This window comes from Vicugna pacos, chromosome 5 (assembly GCF_048564905.1).
Source record: "Vicugna pacos chromosome 5, VicPac4, whole genome shotgun sequence".
NCBI classification, from domain to species: Eukaryota; Metazoa; Chordata; class Mammalia; order Artiodactyla; family Camelidae; genus Vicugna; species Vicugna pacos.
Genome location: NC_132991.1, coordinates 50,281,706 through 50,304,236, shown reverse-complemented (window position 1 = coordinate 50,304,236; position 22,531 = coordinate 50,281,706). Strand labels below are relative to the sequence as shown.

Sequence of the window (22,531 nt, the reverse complement as noted above, 5' to 3'; positions counted from 1 at the left end):
AATTTCCATTAAGTGTGTTGTTAGCAGTTTGTTATAAACTCTAATTATGATAGAATATATTTTTCTCTGGTAGTTTTATGAACTTTTGGTATCATGGTTTTGTTAGCTTAATAAGGTAATCCCCCCCCCCCCCTTTTACCAAAGCATTTTGCAGTCTTGGTGATTTCCCTTATTATTATTGTTTACATTATAACTTCACATATAGTATGAATGTACCTAGTTTTGCATATTGGATATCTTTCCAAATTTTTCTTTCTCTGGAAGTTTTTTCACAAATCCTCCTTATGTTGTTATTGGTTTTTTTCCTTTTTTTTTCCCCCTAAGTTTGGTTTATTGAGGTATAATTTATATACAGTAAAATTCCTCCCTTTCAGCCTACAGCTTTATGAAATTTGACAAACACAAATAGTCATAAATCCTTCACCACAGTTAAGGTACAGAATAGTTCCATCATCCCAGAAGGATTGCTCATGCCGCTTAGTAGTCACCCCTTCCACCGTTCTCTCCATGGTGCTTGTCTTCTCTTTATTTTCAGACTGGTTGGTTTCTCTGTAACCTTTGCTCTCTGAGGAGTTCTCAGAAAAGTTACAGCTTTGTAGATTACCTGGCTTTTGTTGTTGTTAGGGTAGGAGTGGTGTTCCTTCCATCTGGACACATTGTTTTTCTTACCAAGTTGTTTTTTTATTTTTTGTTTTTTGTTTTTTTGGTAATAGCAACTTTCCATGTATCATTTTTGCATTAATAATACCATTTGAATATTTTTCTCCCACATATGTATTTTGTTTTATATTCATGTATATCTTCATTAAAATTTTATTTAGTGCTAAAATGGTCTCGGTTCATTTTGTAATTCTTTTTAAGTTTAGAGTTAAAAGAATATCATGTTAATACGTAAGTTTCAAGTTTAATTAATTCTCTGACCTTCACCCTACTTTTTAGTTCTGTTTTTCAAACTAAATATTAGTGTATATTAATTGCGTTTTACTCTGCTACTAGAGGGCATGTTTTGTTAATATATAATCAAAGGAATGTTAGAAAAACTTTACAGTGTATAACTTTTTGATTGCCAAATTTATTATTCATTTCTACTTAGTATTTAGTGTACCTAGCTAATTTTAAGGCCATATGAAAATTCTTTGCTGAATACATCATTGTACATCAATAAGGAATTGATTTTTATTACTAAGAAATTATTGATATTTCCAAATGTTTCACCTGAGCTGATAGTGTGTCTTATTTTTTACAGTGTGGTATTATAATTGGTTAATGATAGCTTATTTCTTAGTAGGTATCTACAATTTATTGAATTGATTTTAATGTTATTATATTCTTTAAATAAATGATAGTATATCATCATGTTGGAAACAGTATTGCATATTTTAATCAATTTTATCTCCTCATTAGTTTCATGACATTAATAGTGGCTCACTAAATTTTTTTTTAACCTTTTTAGGTTATTTTAGTGTCTGCCAATAAATTGACTCGTTATATAGAACCCTGCCAGTTAACAGAAGATTTTGGTGGGAGTCTCACCTATGATCACATGGATTGGTTAAATAAGAGGCTGGTTGGTATATTACAATGAGATAAAATGTTATTACATATAAATAAGATGTATTTTGATAACTTTTTAATCAACTAAAATGTAGATTGTTCTCCTTTTTATAAAAATGAAGAAATACAATGCATACCACCTGGTAGCATAACGCTTGAAGGCAAATGCTGTGGAATTAGGTACGCAGCTATTGTTGTTGTTATTAGTAGAAGTATTATAGTCAAAGTTGTAAATTTTTGAGTAGAATAAAAGAGCATAATTTCCTGAGAGATAATCTAATTGATATACCATTTTCAGAGAGGGTATTTAGACATCAGTTTGAGTTGAAGAGCAGTTTGACCAGGTTAAGGTTTTCATTTCTGAAAATACATCTTCTTTTCCAGGCCAGACTTAGGAAACATGCTGCTCTGTATAATGTAGCATTGTTGAATCAAATTGCTAGGGACTGAAAGAACAACCTTCAAATTAATTCAGTTTAGATTATATGGTAATTTTATTGAAGCATATTGAACTTTTGGATATTTCAGAATGGACAACCAATTCTATTTTCACCATACTTGAACAATGGTATCAGACAAACGAATGTCCATTTCATTGTAAAGACTTCCACAAATCCCTTTTTAGAAATATTTTGAGAAATTATGTTAAAATTATAACTAATTTATTTTTATAATACATGCTTGTATGTAAAACTCTTAACTTAATTACGTGCAACCAGAATGATTAACAGAATAACATAAAGAAATGTTCCATAACTGGAATTAGAGCATTAGAACTGGTTTAGATAATGTTCATGTAGTTAAAACTATAGTTGGTGCAGATGTTTCTCAAAGAAACATAGGAATAAAAATAAACTTGTCTGATTAAGGAATAAAAGTAATTTATTAACGTATTTAAATTTTAAAAATTTATTATCCATTGAAATTATTAATTATTTTAGGAAGCAGTTTTGTCTTCATTGTTTTAGGAAGTGGGTTGGTTTTTGTCTTCTACATTGTTGTGCTCCAGTGATTGAAGTCATCTAGAGAGGGAACCAGAATCCTGCATGGCTAATTCTATTGCTCTTAGTTGAAAATCCATATATATACACATATATATATGTGTGTGTATATATGTATATATGTATGTGTATATATATATCAACTTTTAAGATTATTCTTAATATGTTAATAAAATCTCATACTGTAGGTTTTTGAGAAGTTTACAAAGGAATCTACATCATTATTAGATGAACTTGCTTTGATTAACAATGGAAGTGATAAAGGAAATCAGCAAGAGAAAGAAAGGTAAATGTGGCTAAGTTACACTTTTGCAAAGCTATGATTAATCTGATAAAAGATGACCTCTATTGTTAAGGCAAGCTGAAAGAACTAAGGTGAGCAAGTCTCCATTCAATCAAACTTACCATACAAAAGTTGAACTGAATTTATTTTTTAATTTTTGTGAATTTGCTTTACATGTAAAACTTACTGATTTCAATCCAAATTTCTTTACAGAAGACTTTTTTTGATGAATAGTAATATATTTAGCTTTTTATGACACAAAAATATTTGTTTTGCAAGAAAATGTTTCCAAAATGAAACAGTTTTCTGCCTTTTTAGAGTTTTACTTTGCTTGTAAAGAATATGGAAAAGGTTGCAGCCTGAAATAAAATCATTATAACCTTATTTAAATACATTAGCACTTAAATGCCTATCATGTAAAACTCCTGTGTCCTTGTAAAATATGTGATATGCATGAGTTTAGCTTGGGGAATTTAGTTTTTATGACATTGGATGAAGTATTTGTTCATTTGTATTATCTAAATGTAACTACCTAGATTTATTATTTTATATTGAATTTTTCAACCTTAACAGTTTTTATGCCAGTTCCCTTTCCCCAGGTAAAAAGCACTGTAGGAAGCAAATTAATCCTCAGTAACAAAGTAGTCACTAGAAGAGTAATTTTTCATTAAGAAATTTGAAAGTTTCAGTACTCATCCTTGTCTATCTTATTTGAACCTGACCTTAAAAATACAGTGAGACCTTGATAGAATTCTTATTGTTATTCCATGAATCTAAATATAGTCACAGACTAGTTAACTGAGATAATAAGGTAAGAGAGATGTGAAGTCATAGTTTTAACACCAAATCTTGATTTAAAGCAAAGTAAAGATATGAAAACAAATGGTTTGAATGTAAATCTAAAGTTACAACAGTTAGGAACATTACTGTCGTATAGATAGAGACTATATAAAATGTAGATGTAAACATTTTACATATATGTAAATACAAATATCACACATACACACTTATATGCTGTGATTTAGGAACTGAAAATGTCACACAAGTTACTTGACAAAAATTTGTCAAACCTCTTACTTTTCTGAATAGTGCAACAGAGGAAGTTTGGTGTTTCTCAAAACCACGTTCTTCAGGAAAGACATCCTAAGAGGGTGCCTGTAGAAAATGAATTTGCAGTTATCTAGTGTAATGCTGTTTATTATGATTCCCTCTTTGGGAATGACTGAACATTTGCAGATTATAGATTCTGAGAAAGCACTGCAGTCAAGAAACCTGTTTAATTGCTTCCTTTGTTTCCTATACTTACATGCCAATGGAACCCCTTTTTCTCCATCTAATAATGTCTCATTCAGTGTTTTGGAAACACTGGGAAATGATTTGCAAGGCTGCATGAAAATCAAGTAAAATCTTGTATTTACTAATCCCTCCCCTAGGAACTCAAGTGTTATTACTTGGTGTCTTTTAAACCCGAGGTAATAAAGTCCCTCTTGATAATTTTCATCACCTTCTTTATGTCAGTCCTCAGGAAGCATCTAGATGTAGATCAGCTGACAAAAGTGTGAAAGATACAGAGCAAGACCTGTCAGTTACAGCAGCAAGATCCTAGGCTTTGATTTGCCATGCACCCTATCTTTCCTTCATCTTGTGTATATCATATGTGTTTAAGAAAATAAAGGCCGTAGTCCAGCTTCAAATGAAACAGTTAGTACAGGGAAGAGAGTACAGCTACTAGGGGGCACAAACACACAAATATCAGAGAGACTGTTTGCAACTCTCAAAGGTTGCTGTAGGTGAGTGAACTCTTGATGGGAGGATGGCTGCATGCATTTCTAGTGTTAACATTCTTGGGTCATTATGTAGTGACAAATTTCATTTTGAAGCAAATATCTTATCCAGGGGAAAGTACTAAAATTGATTCTTTCAATATATTTGAAATAATACTATACTTAATAATAAATTATATTTTTCCAAGTAGTGTATTTTGTCACTTGTCATGTAGATATCTCTTTGGCTACTAGTATTTCATTATCTCAAATGGACTTCCTAATGCTTAAGAGAAATTAGCCTGGTAGAACAATATATTTCAGATTTTCATCCTTGTATGCCTCTGTTTTTATAAGTATGTATAAAGGATTTTCTTAAGTTATATAGATAAAAATACATACTATTTTTTAACAAATTACTCTTTTGGTGCTTGCCAGGTCTGTGGATTTAAACTTTCTTCCATCAGTTGATCCTGAAACTGTTCTTCAGACAGGTGAGATTAAAAAAAAAACTTACCAGTGTTAGTCATAATCCATTAAACCAATCGTGTATTAATTGACTCATGAAATAAACATTGACTGAGTGTATTTTGTGGTAGAAACTTAACGGGAAGTTTTTCAAACTGCTCTTGGTTTAACCTGTGTTAATATACTCTACAATATAAAAAATTGTTAATATTGATAAATTATCTCTTCTTGAAATATTTGAATGTATTTCTTAATCTGTGAAATGAAGATAAAAGTTTCTATTTCATTGGATTGCTATGAAGATTACTGAATACTCGTTATGTTTCTAGCATTGTATTTTTGTGTATTTTCATTTTCATTTCATTCTCTAAACAGCCCCTTGAGATAATTAGTATTATTTTCTCTATTTTGTATTTGAGGAAGCCAAGGCTTAGAGAGATTAAAAAACTTGCTCAAGATAAAATAACTGCTTGTAGAATAGATAAACAAGATTACACTGTATAGCACAGGGAAATATACACAAAATGTTATGATAAATCACAGAGAAAAAAATGTGACAATGAGTGTGTATATGTCCATGAATGACTGAAAAATTGTGCTGAACACTGGAATTTGACACAACACTGTAAAATGATTATGAATCAATAAAAAATGTAAAAAAAAAAAGATAAAATAACTGTTAAGCTCTATCACCATAGCATTAAAAATAGGTCTAAATCCAAAGCTAGTAGCTGTTTTACAGTCATCTGTGTAAAAACAGTTAATACCTTGCAATGGCCTTGTACATAGTGTGTGTTCAGTGCTGTGTGGCTTGTACATTCCAGTCCAAATAGCTCTACTAGTAGTTTCACAAACTGTAGGAGAACACGTTGAAATTCTTTTAAATGAAAATATATTTTGTTTCTAATTTATTTTTCTAGTAATAAGACATAATTCTAATCCTACTGCATAGTAGGCAGTGTTCTAAGCACTTTACATATGCTAACTCTTATTCTTCACCACAGCTCAGTGAAGTGTAGGTATTACTGTCATCCTAATATTAAGATGGGGATACGCAGGCATTAAAAGTTTTAATAATTTATGCAGGTTTCACGGCTAGTAATGATAGAGTTAGGACTTGAACCAAGGCAGTTTGGTTTCAAAGTATGGTCTTTGAAGTCATTATGTTTGTGCTGCATGGAAATGATATCCACAAGGAAAACATTAAAGGTACAGTTGTCAAAGTAAAAAAAAAATGTATTCTGATCTTAATGACTTTATGGAAATATGTATGTGAATATATGTGTGTCTATGTGTATAGAAAGACTTTGCATAAGTCTTAAAAAACAGGTGTTTTATAATGTAATATAAAGAAATAAATTCTGAGTATCTTTGTTGTATTGATTCAGTTCTCCCAAGATTTTTCAGTATGATTTGGATCTTATTTCCTAGAAGAAAAAGAAATATTTGTAATCTGTGAATTTTGCTACGTGTTTAGAAGATACAATAGACTGTCAGTAAAAATATTGCTTTAGATTTAAACTTAATCCCATGTTTGTATTAAACGTTGTAAAAGCTGCTTAAGCCATTGAATTAAGAAACTTTCTAGATTGGTATTTTAGAATGGAGTTTAAATGCCACTAAATTCTTTTTTACATGCTGTTAACTCAAAGTAGGGGTAGAAAGAGTATAAAGAGGAGAGGTTTAGAACAATCTTGGATATTTGTCAGACATTGGAAATAACTCCATCATAAAAATTCTGTTTCTATTATTGAAAGCCATTTTTTAAAAATTGAAGTATAGTTGGTTTACAATTCCATGTTAGTTTCAGGTGTACCACGGAGTGATTCAAATATATATATTCATTCATATATAATTATATATATAACATAATGTATTATATAGTATAATTATGTATATTCTTTTTCAGGTTATTTTCCATTATAGGTTATTACAAGATATTGAATATAGGTTTTTGTGCTATACAGTAGGTCCTTGTTTATCTGTTTTATATATAATAGTGTGTATATGTTAAAAAGCCATTTAAATTTAGGACATTTTATTGAATAAAGATGAAGAGAAGAGAATTTAAATATCTGCATATTTATTGGCTCCTAAATAGTAATTGGAATAATATCCTGGAAAAACAATTTGCAGTTTATTTACTTTTTAATTTTAATATACGTAACAACTTTAGGTGTTGCACATTGTATAATTTTAATTACTCATGCATGAGAGATTTTCTGTATGAGTTTGCTGTAATCAAATAATATTGGATGTGGTTCTTAGACTGGTATGACCCCTCAAGATTCCTGGTCAATATGCTGTAGAGTTTCATATAAGTAGAGATTATTAAAATATTATTTTGTACCAGTAGTAAAGACTTCCCCCCTTTACTATAATCATACATTTGTTACACATCAACATTTCTTTTAGGTGCTATGATTTAAGGGTATGGGTTAATACTGAAATCCTACAAGTTATTGCTTAGTATTGGTTATTACTGTCAGACGAAACATACTAATTAATACTATCAGATAGAAATCTCAGATTGTAATTGTGCTCCACAAGGAAGGAGGATTGGTTGGCACAATATCCTGAGCAGTGAATCCACCAATAACAAGATTGTGATAGATCTAAAAAATATATATTGCTATATATATACACTATATATTTACTATATAGTGTAGCATATTTAGTATATTTATGACACATCTTCCTTGACTTACAGTGTGATGAAAACACTGATAAACTATCATAAGTTGAAAATATGTCGAAAATTCATTTAATACACCTAAAGTACCAAACATCATAGCCTAGTCTAGCCCACCCTAAACTTGTTCAGAACACTTACATTAGCTTAAAGTTGGTCAAAATCATCTAAAACAAAGTATTTTTTGATAAAGTGTTGAATATCTGATACAATTTGTTGAATAATACACTGAAAGTGAAAAACAGAATAATTTATGGATACAGATTGATTGTCAGTGAATGAGTTGTTTACTCTCACGTTCTTATTGCTGACTGGGAGCTGCAGCTCACTGCTGCTGTCCAATATCACGAGAGGATTGTACCACATATTATTAACCCAGAAAAAGAAAACAATACAAATTTTGAAGTACGGTTTCAACTGAATGCACCATCGTAAAGTCAGAAAATTGTAAGTCAAACCATCTTAAGCCAGGGACCAGGATACAATTACGATATATGACATAGCATATAAATATACTATATAGTATATATATCCATATATATGCAGTTTTCTATTTATTTATATATAAATTTAAAAATTGCTTTTTAGTATTTATGACCATGGTAGGTAGGTAGGTGGGTAAACATATAGGCAGGTGTGTTCTAAAAATAAGGGGTTAGAATTGAGCTGATTAAGAAGGAAGAGTTGTATTTATGAATACTAACTATATGTATATGTATCTTTTCATTTGTAAAGGACATGAATTGTTATCAGAATTACAGCAGCGCCGATTTAATGGCTCTGATGGAGGGGTCTCATGGTCTCCTATGGATGATGAACTGCTTGCACAGCCACAGGTTATGAAATTATTAGATTCACTGCGAGAGCAATATACCCGCTACCAGGAAGTTTGCAGGCAACGTAGTAAGCGTACACAGTTAGAAGAGATTCAGCAGAAAGTGATGCAGGTAGGTGTCTGATTGAATATATTTAACTCTTTTTTTATTCTAAATGTGGGTTTTTTTTAAAAATAACTTCTACTCTGTACTTGATTTTATACTAAGCCTTATTTACACTGCATAGAGAACTTTAGAACTATCAAACAAACCAGACTCTAAAATTATTTTAATATATGTGTTTTTACATGATAGTATTTGCCTTTAAATTATATTACTTTTATAGTGATGACATTGAGCATTCAGCTCAGTCTTTCAGAATGAACTTCAGAAATAACTAGGTGCTGGAAACATTACCTGTGGTACTGTATTCTTGCAATAAATAACATTTTATTATTGACTTTGATTTATTTTAAATTTCTAATAACTTTTTAGGTTTTTGTTAATTTGGGCATTATGAAGAATTTTTCTGTCCTAGCAAAATGGTAACATGTAATATAAGTAATTATAATGTTAAGTTCCATGATTTTATGGTACTGGTAAAAATTTTGAATATATTTAATACTTATGAATTTTAAGTTCCTTTTAAAATTGATTTTTATAAGTAGACTAAAAACACAAAAAATCAGTAATACTGAGAAAGACATTTGTATATTTAGACTACATTCTGGATTTTCATCTGTTGAATTATTAAGAAGTAAATCCTAAGTATTTCACTTAAAAAATCCAGATTAGAAGTGTCCCAATCTATCTAGATGTTTCTATCTAGATTCATTCATTAGGTAAGTATTTCTTAAGTGCTAATTATATAGAAGACATTGTGCTAGGTTTTCCATAGAATATAGAGGTAAACTTGGGTTTTGCTATTGTTAAGCTTAAAAGGGGATAAAGTGTTGGATGTCACAAGGATATGGCTGTGTGCATTCATAGGAGGGATTATTCCTCTGGTTGCAGGTGATTCAGGAAGACTTAGTAGAAGAGGTAGTGCTTGAGCTTGTCCCCTAAAACGTGTAAAATTTCACCTGACACCTCTTTAGGTTTTAAAGGAGAATTGGCATTTTGTGGAGGAGGAAGAATAGATGAATAAACAATAACAGCATGAAGTCCCAAGTTCTGTTGAAGAAAAAGACAGCAGTAGGCACCAGGGGAAGTAGTTGGCCTTTGAGTCTTGGAACTTGATCAGTGAGCATGATCTGAATCCCAGTTCCTCCACTTACTTGCTGTGTGATCATCGTCACATTATTCACCCACCTGAGCCTCAGTTTGACTTCTTTCTTTCTTTCTCTTCTTCTCTTTCCCTTCCTTCTGTTTTTCATTAACTAAAATAGGGATAACAGGATCTCTTCAGAAAGGTTTGTTCATAGAACCCAACACTCGCTTAATGGTAGCTATTATATTTATTCCCGTTGAACTCGATTCCAGTTTAGCTGTTGGAAATGTTCTGTAAAGGGCCAAATAGTAAATGTTTAGGCTTTTGGATCATAAAATTTTTATTGCAGCTATGGCTGTTTTACTCTGCCATTGTTACTGTGTAGTCATTATGTAAACAAATGTGTTTGGCTGTGTTCCAATAAAACTTTATTTAAAAGCAGATAATAGGCTAGAATTGGCTTGCAAGCTGTAGTTTGCTGACCCTTGACTAGAGCATCAGTGGGGAAAGGGCTGAAAAGAAGGAGGAAGTTGGATCATGGAAGATTTTGAATTCCAGGCAAAAGGATTTAAGCTTTATCTCATGATGACTGCTTAGAAACTGAAGATTTCTGAGCATACATTAAATTACATACAACTTTTTCTATGTATTTGTAAGTTAAAGATAGCTTGTTTTAAACCCAGGTAAACTTCAGCCAAGTAGCTGAGAGTATCTTTGGAAACTATAAATATGGAATAGCATAGTGGTATACAAGTCCCCCTGTAAGCTGGTCCACCCTCTTGTACCACTTCCAAGGTATTTGATCTTGGGAATTATACTTCTCAATGCCCTAGCTTTCTCCTCAGTCCACCAAGGAAAACAATAATAATACCTACTAGATAGGGTTGTTACAAGGATTAAAGAAGATAGTTTTAACAAAACGTTTAGTGTCTGTCACATAATGAGTTTTTTTTTTTATTAATGTCTATTTGTTCACTCATTTTTAAAAAAGTGAATATCTACAATAGTGTGACATTGTGCTAGGTGGAATGCAGTAGTAAGTAAAAACAGATGTACCTTAATGGTACATGATTACATGATTACACAAATAGTTGTGAAATTGCCTCCATGCCAAGTCCCAAGAAGGAGAGTGGAGGGAATAAGGGTGAGAAAGAAGAAGATATCAGAGATGAATGATCTTTCTGGGTTGCAAGACTTGTGGATGGTGGTGTTGTCTAATTAGGGAACACTGGAGCCAGTTTGGGTGTTTGAGTGGGTGAAGAAGTTGTGGAAAATCATGAGTTTGGTTTTAGACATGTTGAATTTCAGGAGATGTTGAGACATCTAAGAGAAGAGATTTATAAAGGTAGTCCCAAACAGTTCCAAAAATGAGAAGTCTAGCCTGGTGACATACTTGTTTGCCATCTGTGTATGAGTGGTAATTAAAGCATTGATGTGGGTGAGAATTGCCCAAGGAAGGAGCTGAGAGTAGGTGAGAAGAGGGCTTTTTCACTGAGCTTTGAGGAACTCTAGCACTGAATGATAAGATACAGGAGTGTACTCCTGAAAAGAAGGCAGTGAAGGTTTGACCAGAGATGAAAAAAATGAAGAAAAATGTGAAGAGCTCTGTGTCATGGAAGCCAAAAGAAGAAAGCGTTTTGGGGAAGGAGTTGGGAACCCTGTTAAATGCTGCTGAAAGACTGAATAAGAGGAAGACTTACCATGACCACTAAGAATCCATACAGTCCAGGTCACTGATGATCCCAGGGCGTGGAGTGGCAGAGCCAGTAGCACAGTGGAGTGACGTGAGGGGTGGTGAAGGAGACACTAGGTGTAGAGACCCATTGAGAGTGTTGTGCTTTGAGATGAGAAATAGAGCAACGCCCAGAAGTGGGTTGTATTAGTTTGCCAGGTCTGTGGGAGTGAAGTGCTACAGTCTAGGGGGCTTTTCTCGTACTTCTGGAGGTGAAAGTGCAGGGTCAGGGAGTTGGCAGGCTTGATTCCATCTGAGAGCAGTCAGGGAAGGTTGTGCTCCAGGCCTCTCCTGGCGTGCTGATGCCCTTCTTCCCTCCGTGTCCTCACATCATCTTCCCCCATACCTCACTGTGTCCAAACTTCCTCTCCTTTTGAGGACACCAGTCGTATTAGATTAGGGCCCACTGTGATAACCTCTTTTTAATTTAATTTAACTTAATTGCCTCTTTAAAGACCCTGTTTTCAGATGTATATGGTTGCATCCTGAAGTACTAGGGGTTAGGATTTCAACACACGGATTGGGGGTGGGCGGTACAGTTCAGCCCACAACTGAGATTGTGTAGTTTTGTTTGTTTGTTTGTTTGTGTAATATAGGAAACTGAGGTTTACAGGCTAGTGGAAAGTGTCTGTTTGGAGGAAGGAGGTGAGTATACAAGAGAGAAAGAATAGTTAATACTATCAAGTTCCTGACAAAGTGATAATAGTTGGACTCCAGAGCACAATTGAAGGGATTAGCTTTAGAATGAAAGAGGGAGAATTCCTCCGTTTGTAACAGGAGGGAGATGGGTAGGGTGAATCCAGAGGTGCCCCATATATAAGTCAGGCATCAGGAAGATGAGGAAGTTCCTGAGTAATGATTTCTTTTTCCTCCCCTCTTCACTCCCTCTCTTTCCCTTTTTTTTTTTTTTTTTTTTTTGATAAAGTAAGTGCCAAAGGTAATCTCCTTGATGGTACAGATTTAGGGGTCGGGGTACAATGGTTAAAGAGGATTGAAAGTTTAAATGGATGGGAGATGATTCTGAATTTTCTTTGTGGGGATTGGAATAGTAAAATTACCAGGGAAATGAAATTGTATTTTTAGATAGTGATGATCTTGAATTTATGGTGGAAACTTTCTGGCTTATTGTGTGACCCTGTCAATTCATGGCTGGCTGTTGACGTGTAGGCATAAGAGAACATGGGTGATGGTATTCCTCTAGCATTTGTGCTTTGCTACATTGGATTAATAGGTATGATAAAAAGACAGAAAGGCAAGGGAATTCATGTATTGACATGCATTTTTGAAGTGATGAACCAGCTCAGTTGAATAAAGAAAAAGAAATTAGAGAAAGAAGATGATTTATAATGATGGTGATGATGGTAATGAGATTATTGTTAAAACCAAATAAACTTTATTACAATTAAGTTTTCTTTATGACCATTGCATGTGAATTGGTTAGAACATTAATATTCATCATGTGATGGTTCCTGCACTCTGTTTATCACAGGTCACATTTTAGGGAAAGATCTGTTTCCTTTGCTGAAATGATCACTTAAGTTCAGCTATACAATAACATATTGATCATGTCAGCACATTGAGAGCATAAACCGAACCATCTTTTAGTCTTGCACATTTGGGGAAAATGAAGTTTTTTGTTGTTTATATTAGGACTATTATAAAATCAAAATCGTAATCATAAAAAATACTTCTGCTTATGTAAAATTAGTGAAAATTGAAATTTTCCAAATCTTTTTTTTTACTGACTTATTACTGAAAAACAAAAACATAATGAAAAAGAAACCAGTAGTTCTACAGATAAACTAATAAGTAATAATAACCATTTTAGTTATCAGTCATTTATTCCCCACAGTTTAAATCGGTAGCATTAGACTTCATGAGTATGCAGAAGTTCCCTGTGCCGCTGCTACTACATGTAAAAATCAGGTTTCACATGCTTGACATTTGCTTGATATGCCCTTCTGCCTGGTTTGACCTCACATTCTCTCATGCAGTCTTCAGAGATCAACGTGGCCATGAAAAAATGGTGGATAGTCACATAAATTTTTGGCCTCTACAAATATTTGTCATGGTAGATTTTAAGAGCATATCTCCAAGGATGTACTTTGCATAAAAATGTAACCATTTGAGAGGTCACATTGATATGGATTGTGCATGAAACTGGTTTTGCAGTAAGTTAATATTCAGATTGAGCAAGATGTCTTGATTAAAATTGAATTCTATAACCTAGTTTGGCAAACCACCATTATTAATGCATTTAAATAGACTTGTTTACTGGGGCATCAACCTCAATTTGCATCGTTCTTACTTGAAATAGTCATACATCAGTGTCTTCATTACTGATGTTGCATACTAAGGAAGATTACTTTCAGCATACATTAAAACTACATGTATACTTGACTGTGTAACTAGCTTTTTGTGCCAAGGAGATGTCTTTGCTTTGTTGAAAATTTGAAAGTTCCATGCTGATGAATTGTTTTTTCCCAGGTAGCATGATGTATATTAACCTGCTTTTATTTCTATAGTACTCTAAAATCAAAGTTTAAATGTTTATGTAATGCTGTCATAGGTTTTTAAAAATAATATCTAACATATTAATTAGTTAAAGTTTGAGATAATTTCATTCCACCCTTATTTTTAGAATTTAGAGATTTCTAATGAAATAATTTATTAAAAACTATTTAGAATACTTAAATACCATTCTATATCTGTTTCTGTATTGATATTCATAATATGTACTAGTTATGAGAATGAGCATTTGAGTCCCCAAAAGGGAATGGAAAATTGTTTCAAAATGTTTATATAATCTTCCTTAAAATCTACTTTTTAATTTTAATTTTTTAAAAGCACAGAATAAAGCATTTAGTTCAGGCATTTCCTTGAGAAACCTGTGGATTTTTCTGTAAAATGCAGTTATGAAACAAAGTTTATAGAGTGAATAAACATAAGGAGCTAGGCTTTTTCCTTCAGAAAAAGTGGGAGAAATCATAGAGGCTTACAATTATTAGTATCATCTACTGTGCTTAATTGTCTTACTTATAATGACTGGTATAATCCTGACAACGGCCCTGTGTAGTAGGTAGTATTAACACCACTTTAAAGACGACAGGCCACCCAGTCTTTCAACTACTAGGAGCAGAGCCAGAAGTCAGAATTCAGAGGCATGCCTAATGCTTTCTCCAGGCTGAACTGCTCATCTGTCTCTTTTGTGAAAGAGTATTACTTTCCACAGCCTAACAGAGACAGACAGGATCCTAGTACCCTGCATCTCCAAAGATAGCTCATACAAAAATGTAAAGCAGAAAGAGTGGAGATGTTGGGGAACAAAGCATTGCATTCTAAAGAGCACCTGACAGCGGTTTGTGGGTGAATTTAGTACTCTGAAAGCAGAATTTAGCTAAGTAAATTATAGCAGTTAGGTTATTCTAGTGAGTCACAGATAATACTTAAACTTACTTTGTGTTTTTGAATTTTTGCTTTCTATTATTAAAACCTTATAAGGAGAAGGTGGAAGCAATAAATATATTAATATTTAAGATGCTAGGACATAAATGGGCACAGACATAAAGAGATAAATCCCCAAAGATCATATACTGTTAGTAAGCAAACACTTGCAATTTACCCAGTCTCACTACTATTTAGAAATGTATCTGAAGAGATTTCTGTTTTTCATTTGACAGAAGTATTTTAAAAGTAATAGTCAGTTTGTATACCTGGCAAAGTTTATTCTCAGTTAAAACTTTTACAATTTGAACGTTCCAAATAGAAACAAGTGTTTTAGAGAGTAACTTTATAGTATATACTAGTAACTGTTAACATTACGTCATCATTGGACCCAAAATCTCTATTGAAAATGTTTTTCTAGGAAAATAGTAGAGAATTGGAGAGGGGGAAAAAGCTGTTATATAACTGCTATGTATATGTTCATCTTAGAATTACTTGGACTTGGTGGAAATTCTAAGTAATTCATGCTCAGCAATAGAGAATTGGAGTTGTGAAAACAGGTATAATAGTTATTTGAGGTAGTCCTTTGGGGTGGGTTGATTGGTTAGACAAATGGGAGGGAGTGAGGGAGGAAGGCAAGCAAAGAGGTTGGCCTTCTTAAAGAAGTTTGCAACCATTGACAGTTACAGTAACTGTAGCTACATGGAAGTGAAAAATGTAGGATAGAACTTACCTGTACTCTGTGAGATTGGGCTGTAGCATTTAAATCTAGAGTAACGTGAAAATGAATACATGTGAAAATTAATGGAAAGAAATATACATGATTTTTCCCTGTGATGTGGTACTTTCACATGATTGTTAAAATTACTTGAACTGTTATATTTTAAAACAAATATATTTTAACTTGGTGATAACTATGGAATGCACTAACAACTCTTATATAAAGTTCTAAGGTAAGCCTGTCTGTCCACTAGGTCTATAATGTGCTGCAGAGACATCCTCATTCAATTCTTTGGAGCTGTCCTGAGTTTAGATTTAGAGCATAACCATACATCTTTTGTTGAATTCCTTATTCTAATTTAGCTTAATAAATAATTGAGCTTGGTAAAGTTTGATAATACTATTTTTTCTGTTAGAATTACTTCACTGTGTCTGTATAGTTTTAGAATATATATGTTTGTGGGTAAACAAAACCCTTTTTCCTTCTGCATGAGAATTGGATCTTGGCTTTAACTGTCAAGCTCTGTTCCCTTGAAAACCTGATAAAAATTAAAATGTCACCTGTGTTAGTAGGTTACAGTTCTTGTAGTAGAAATTATTCTAGATCTGGACTAGGAGAACTGTTAATATTTGGTGGAAGGCATAACTTCGGGCATCCTTGAGCTCAGTGACTTTTATAATGGGCATGACCGCTATGTGATACGAAGTTTTGATGCCAAAGTGTGTCCCGTATGGATCTCATCTCCTGAACTGTTGGACTGCTTCAGGGACTCGGCAGAAGAGAAACACCCAATGCTGCTATTCTGGCAAACATCCTTCTGAGTGTAGGTGGTGCCAGTGGAACTTCAGGTAGTCTTGGGATCTGAATGTTTAACTGATCCTAGGAAGACCCCTAGAGGGCATTGCAGTAGTATAATTCTGTAGTTTAAAATTTTCTTTTCAAAGTGAGAAAAGCAGAATTTTAACTTTATATCAGTTAGTTAACTCATTCTGGTTTATCAATGCTTTGCGAAGAACATTAGACTATGAGTCAAGATACAAGGCTTCTAGACCTAGTTTTGAAATAATTATGTTACCTTAAGCAAGTCACTTAATCTCTCTGAAACTCAGTTTTCTTAAGTGTTAGTAAGAAATTTGACCAATGTCATTTCTGATGTCCCTTCCAATTCTAAATCCTGTAGTTCTCTGATTTTCTTATCATCATAAGTTAATTTTTAATCCTCTTTTATGGAAGCATTACAGATTTCTTTTAACTTGGCAGATAGATAGCTGAAAGCCTAAGGTGGTAGAGTGTGCATTCTTTCAGAGTTAGGCTTTGAAAAAGTTGTCATGTTATAGCTGTACAGTTCCAAAAGAAACGTTTACTGCCTAAACAATAGAATGTAAAGAATTTAAGTTAAAAATACTTGAGGAATGGTGGGAGGGGAAAACCAATTAGAATGAAAGTTTGGAAAGCTTTTGATTATTTTGAAATTTCACCTCAACTTCTGTTCATAGGTTGTGAACTGGCTCGAAGGGCCTGGATCAGAACAACTACGAGCCCAGTGGGGGATTGGAGACTCCATTCGGGCTTCCCAAGCCCTACAGCAGAAGCATGAAGAGATCGAGAGCCAGCACAGTGTGAGAGGCTTTTTCCTTTGCAAGTTACAGTGCTGTTATTAATGTGTATAGTTAATGGCACATGTGGTACTAAGTGATAAGTTGCTATACTTTGATTTAGGGGCATGAAGTGTACGGTATATTTAATGTTTAATGGCCATCAAGTACATTTTGGCTACTTAGTACATATTCATTAGAAGTTTGGTTTTGGTTTTGTCTCCAGTATAATTTAATTATATATTTTTATAGAAACACAATTTGTAAAATTTTTAATTTAAAACTACCAAAACAGAAGAAAGAGTAACAGTACAAAGATAGAACTTTCATCTGTAGTCCTGAATTTAAAAAGTATAACCTCAAGAACAGGGATTGTAAGTTAAATACAATTTATTCAGTATGTTTTTTTCAGCATAAAAGGAAGAACCATTATGTTGGAACCTGTGAAATGCATGAAATAAGTAGTTTTTTCAGTTAAGGGATTTCATTTTTAAGTCTTACAAGTACTAATTAGGAAAATTGCAAGACAGTATATATAGTTGGAATCTGCAAATCCACGAGTTCCACACACATCCGAGGATTCAACCAACCAGGGATCGAAAATACTCAGAAAAAAAATTCCATCAAGTTCTAAAAAGCAAAACTTGAATTGTACTGTTTTAACCAATAGGTGGCACTGCATTGTCACCTTGTGAATAGGTTGTTTGATGCAGGTTGCTTGTTAGCTTATGATGTTTAAGACACCCTAATACTTTATTAAAAGTTTTCTCTTTGTGAATAAAAGTCAACACCTTAAAGCCTGTATTGGAATTCCGTTAGTCTTATGAAATTATAAGGACAAATTTCTAGAATATTGATTGCTTAATATGGGTAGAATTTGGAGAAATTTTTAATATGCCATGTTGTATTAAAACAGTCAAGTATTAAATTTTACACTCTTTATAAAAACATAATTCAGAAATAAAGCTAAAAATCCAAATTGATTAAGATTTTCAGTACTAATATATGGAAAATAAAAATCATATGTATTTTTTTGTTAAGGATTGACAATGAGAGTTTACTTGGTTTTTGAGTACTAGGCAAGCACAAAATAAAAAATATTAAGGTATATAAAAATGATTATTGTAACTTAAATTTTAAAGTATTTTAGTTCAGTAATTTTATTTATCTTTTGGGTGGAGGTAGATAAGTGGCAGGAAAAGCACATGATAAGAACGTGCAGAAGCATCAATCTCTGAAGTTGCTTTAGGACTCTCTCAGTATCCTCCATCCCACAGTACTGACCTCTGGTCTCCAGAGAGAATACTGGTGTGCTGTGCCTGGTAGTAAGCAGCAAAACAGGTCTACATGAAGAATCAAGACCTCATTTCTTTGTAACCTATTAGCCGAAGTGAGTTGGTAGTGTTCCCCCTAGATTAGGATTTCTGTATCATGGTATGAAGTATAAATACCCACCGTTTCACCAGCTGTGCAACACCACCAATTCGTACATGTTTCCAGAGTCAGTCCTGATGACCACCTCTGTCCTAGTATGTGAATATTCAAGTTCATTTCTTGCCTACCATCCTAATCCAAATCCCATATCTTGGTGTGTGTGTGTGTGTATGTGTGTGTGTGTGTGTATGTGTGTGAGTTTGCTATGAAATAATCATTTTCTATACAGTTAAATGTTCATAAGAGATACACCAGAGAATGACTGTAACTGAACAGACAGCCTGTTCGCCTAAGGTTCTGTAAATTTCATGTTCCCCTGTTTCTTCAGAAGGAATGTTTTGATTAATTACGTGTGTGTGTGTGTGTGTGTGTGTCTCAGATTTTTCCCCCCACATCCCAGAGAAACTGGTTATTTCTTTATGAAATCTCAGTTCTAATTTCAGGTGTTAGTTTTATGAAACATACTAGTTTTTAAATTGTTTACATCTTTGGTCTGGTTACTAAGGCCTGTATTTTGCAAGTTTAAACCAGGAAAAAAAGCAGCTTCAGGATGGAAATTCTTAAACCTTAGTGGTCATGAGAGTCACTTGATAAAATGCCTGTTGCAAAGCCCCACTCCTATAGACTCTGATTTAGTAGGTCAAGGGGGAGCTTAGGTATTTTTAATAAGCACCCCAGGTGAGCTGATATAGATAGTTCTCCCTGTAACAAATATTATCCTAGGACTCTAATCCTTTTGTTTACTACTTTTCTCTGAATCATTGCTATTACTTCTTCAAAGAATTGGACCTATTTAGTTAGAGTATTAACTAAATTTGTAAGTACTATAGATAGACTGTGAAATCCCTTTCTGTTCTAGAACACAACAGTGATAATTTTCTCAGGCAGTATTTTCTATTTTAAATCAGTCAATCTCCATTAACCTTTATAATCACTGTGTGGTTTTAAAAGTATTTTACACATATTACCTAACTAAATCCAAACAATAACCAATAAAGTTAGGTAAGACAGATATTATCATCACTGTTGTACAGAAGGCCCTCTGTATCCATAGGTTCTGCACCTGCAGATGTGGAGGGCTGGCTGTGGGACTTGAGCATCCATGGGTTTTGGAATCCCTGGTACCAGTCCCCCAAGGATACCAAGGGACAACTGTATAGAACAGGATTTCTTGACCTTGGCTTTATTGATTCATTTATTGATAAACCTTTGTTGTAGGGGCTGTCCTGTGATTGTAGGTATTTAGCAGCATCATTGGCCTCTACTCGCTGGATGCAGTAGTATCCCTCCCTCCCAGCTGTGACAGCCAAAATATTTTTAGATACTGCAAAACATTTTCTAGGGAGCAAAATTGCCCCCAGTTGAAAATACTGTTGTTAAAAAGAAACAGCTTCTGAGAGACTGACTTGATGAAGATCACACCCTTAGTAAGGAAATAAGATATATCTTGAATGTCTTCGAGTGTTCTTTGCGCTACATCGGCAGTGTTCTTTGAATATGAATACACAGATTGCATCATCTGTGTATTCATATTCAAAGATTCCATAGTAGTTCAAGCAATAAAACAAAATGGCAAATTCGAGAAACCCAGGTTTTAGGTATAGGGCACAAGAGTAGACGATGTTTAGACCAGTACCTGTTACCTACTTAATTTAATGTCAACAAATCTACAGTGCCTCATATAAAGTGTCTTATATGTTCATTCAGTACATGCTAGTTGAACACATACTAGATGTCACATATTGTAGGCTCTTGGGTATATAGCACCGTCTTGTAATATAAACTTATATTCAAGTTGGGGAAAGAGTGAATGGAGAGCAATGTAGGAAAGGCTTCTCCGACGTTTAATCGGAGACCTTGAAGTGATCTGAAGGAGTAATTCAAGCAATGGGCAATTCAGATGGAGGATGCAGCAGTGAAAACACCCTGCAACAGGTGCTTACTTGCCATGATAAAGGAAAAGCAAGTATGTTGGTGATGTTGTAGTGCAGTGAGCAAGGTAGGGAGTCACAGAAAACAAAGTTTTGAGAGGGGGAGTCAGGGGTCATGTGATTTTAGCCCACAAAAGGGAATTTGAAGTTTATTTTAAATGTTACATGAAATCATTGGAGGGATTTTTGAATAGAAAACTGATTCATGTTTTTAAAAGATCACCTGCTATTGTATGGAGAATAGGGAGAAGAGACAAACAATGAAATAGGAAAGTAGGAAGCTAGAAGAATGGGGGCAGCAGAAGTGATGAGAAGTTGCCTGGTTCATGAAGTTGAGCCGGGAGGACTGGCTTTTGGAGGAGTCAGGTGTTTGGCCTATTGACAGTTAAGTGGGGAAAACTGGGGAGAGAAGCGGGTTGGGAGGCTGGAGAATCAGTATCTTTGTGGGTAGATTTAATTTTACACATCAACTAGTCATCCAGATGAAGATAGCTAGTAGACAGTTGGGTAGCAGTGTCTGAAATTCAGTAGATGTATCAAAGTTGAGGATTATTAATTTGCAAATTATCAGCCTATAGATGTTACTTAAAGGCATGGGACTGGATAAAAGCATTCCAAACCCAGCGAGTATTGGTTTAGAAGAAAAGAGCCTTTGGTAAGCTGAACCCTGATCACTCCTAAAATTAAGAGGGCAAGGAACAGAAGGAAAGCCAGCAGAGGAGTGTAGGAAGGAGATGTGTGTCTCAGGAAATGAGAAAAAGTTGTTTCAAGGAGGAGGAAGTGATCAAGTGCAACTGAGAAGTCCAATAAGATAAAGACTGAGAATTTGATAAGAGTGAGATGGACAATTCTGAGGAGAGTGAGTTGAAAAAAGAATAGGAAATGAGAAGACAGAGTGACTATAGAGAACTCCTTAAGGGAAGGGGGTGTTTCTTTTTAGTTTAATTTATCTGTAGTAAAATGCACATATCTTAAGTATTTATTTTATTTAATATAAGATGTACAATTATTTGTATGCTGATGAAAGTAATCCAGTTGAAAAGAGAGAAGATAATTACAAGAGCCAAGACTTGGTTAGACAATGGAGGGCAGTCTGTAGAGCTCAGTGGAGGGGTTGGCCTTACAATCAGACACAGTTCCTTTGTTATATTAGCAGGGAGGGCAAAGCATTGAGCTAAAGACATAGGCCAAGTCGTAGATTTGTCAGTGAGAAAATGAAAATTTTCTTCTGATGGCTTCCTAGTGAATTAAGAAGTTGGATTTTTGGCTGAGAGTGAAGAGGCAAAAAGAGAGTGGAGATTTAAGGAGTGAATAATCATGAGAATGGGAAAGTGAATTGACTCGGGAACTGTAGTAGGGTTGCTAAAGGCTCATTTGAAGTTATTTGGTCATAACTTTAAAAAGACACCAGTCCATTTGGTTGAAGTAGTCACACAGATAGGTATTTGGAAAAGGGGGAAGTATTTTAGTATCTTTCTGACCATTATGGACATTGTTTTTTGATACTGCACTAAAATTTGAAAAGTAACTATATTTTCCCAAAAGACACCAATCCACATAGTTGTTTTTATCCATCATGTTTAACTGTTCTAGGCACCCAACAGACAGAGGAATCTTGTTTGAGGTTTTGCCGAGTGAATCTGAAGGAAGGAGAGCAGGGCATGAGCATAGGTTGTGCTCTGGGAGGTAGTTACAGCCTCTGACCAAGGGTAGAAGTGAAGGCTTGAAGCTCCTGAGTGCTGGACAGTAAAATATGCTGAGGTCAGTGGACTGGTGGACCTTGTGAGGCTGTAGGAGTGGACATACTAAAGAATGTGAAATGGAGAGTGGGTAGCTGGTCGTCAAAGAATGAGATTCTTGAAATTAAGATTTAGGGGCTATACAGTAG

At 34.0% G+C, this 22,531-nt stretch overlaps 1 protein-coding gene across 7 annotated transcripts in view; it reads left to right on the top strand.

Moving 5' to 3' along the window:
• Positions 1–22,531, top strand: part of SESTD1 (SEC14 and spectrin domain containing 1) — a 222,665-nt gene that overhangs the window by 185,632 nt on the left and 14,502 nt on the right. For all 7 annotated transcript variants that reach the window (XM_072961233.1, XM_072961234.1, XM_072961235.1 and 4 more), the window contains 5 exons: positions 1,454–1,567; positions 2,744–2,841; positions 5,040–5,095; positions 8,497–8,708; positions 17,180–17,302. In XM_072961233.1, the coding sequence (XP_072817334.1) occupies positions 1,454–1,567; positions 2,744–2,841; positions 5,040–5,095; positions 8,497–8,708; positions 17,180–17,302 (603 nt within the window). The remainder of the gene's footprint in view (positions 1–1,453; positions 1,568–2,743; positions 2,842–5,039; positions 5,096–8,496; positions 8,709–17,179; positions 17,303–22,531) is intronic.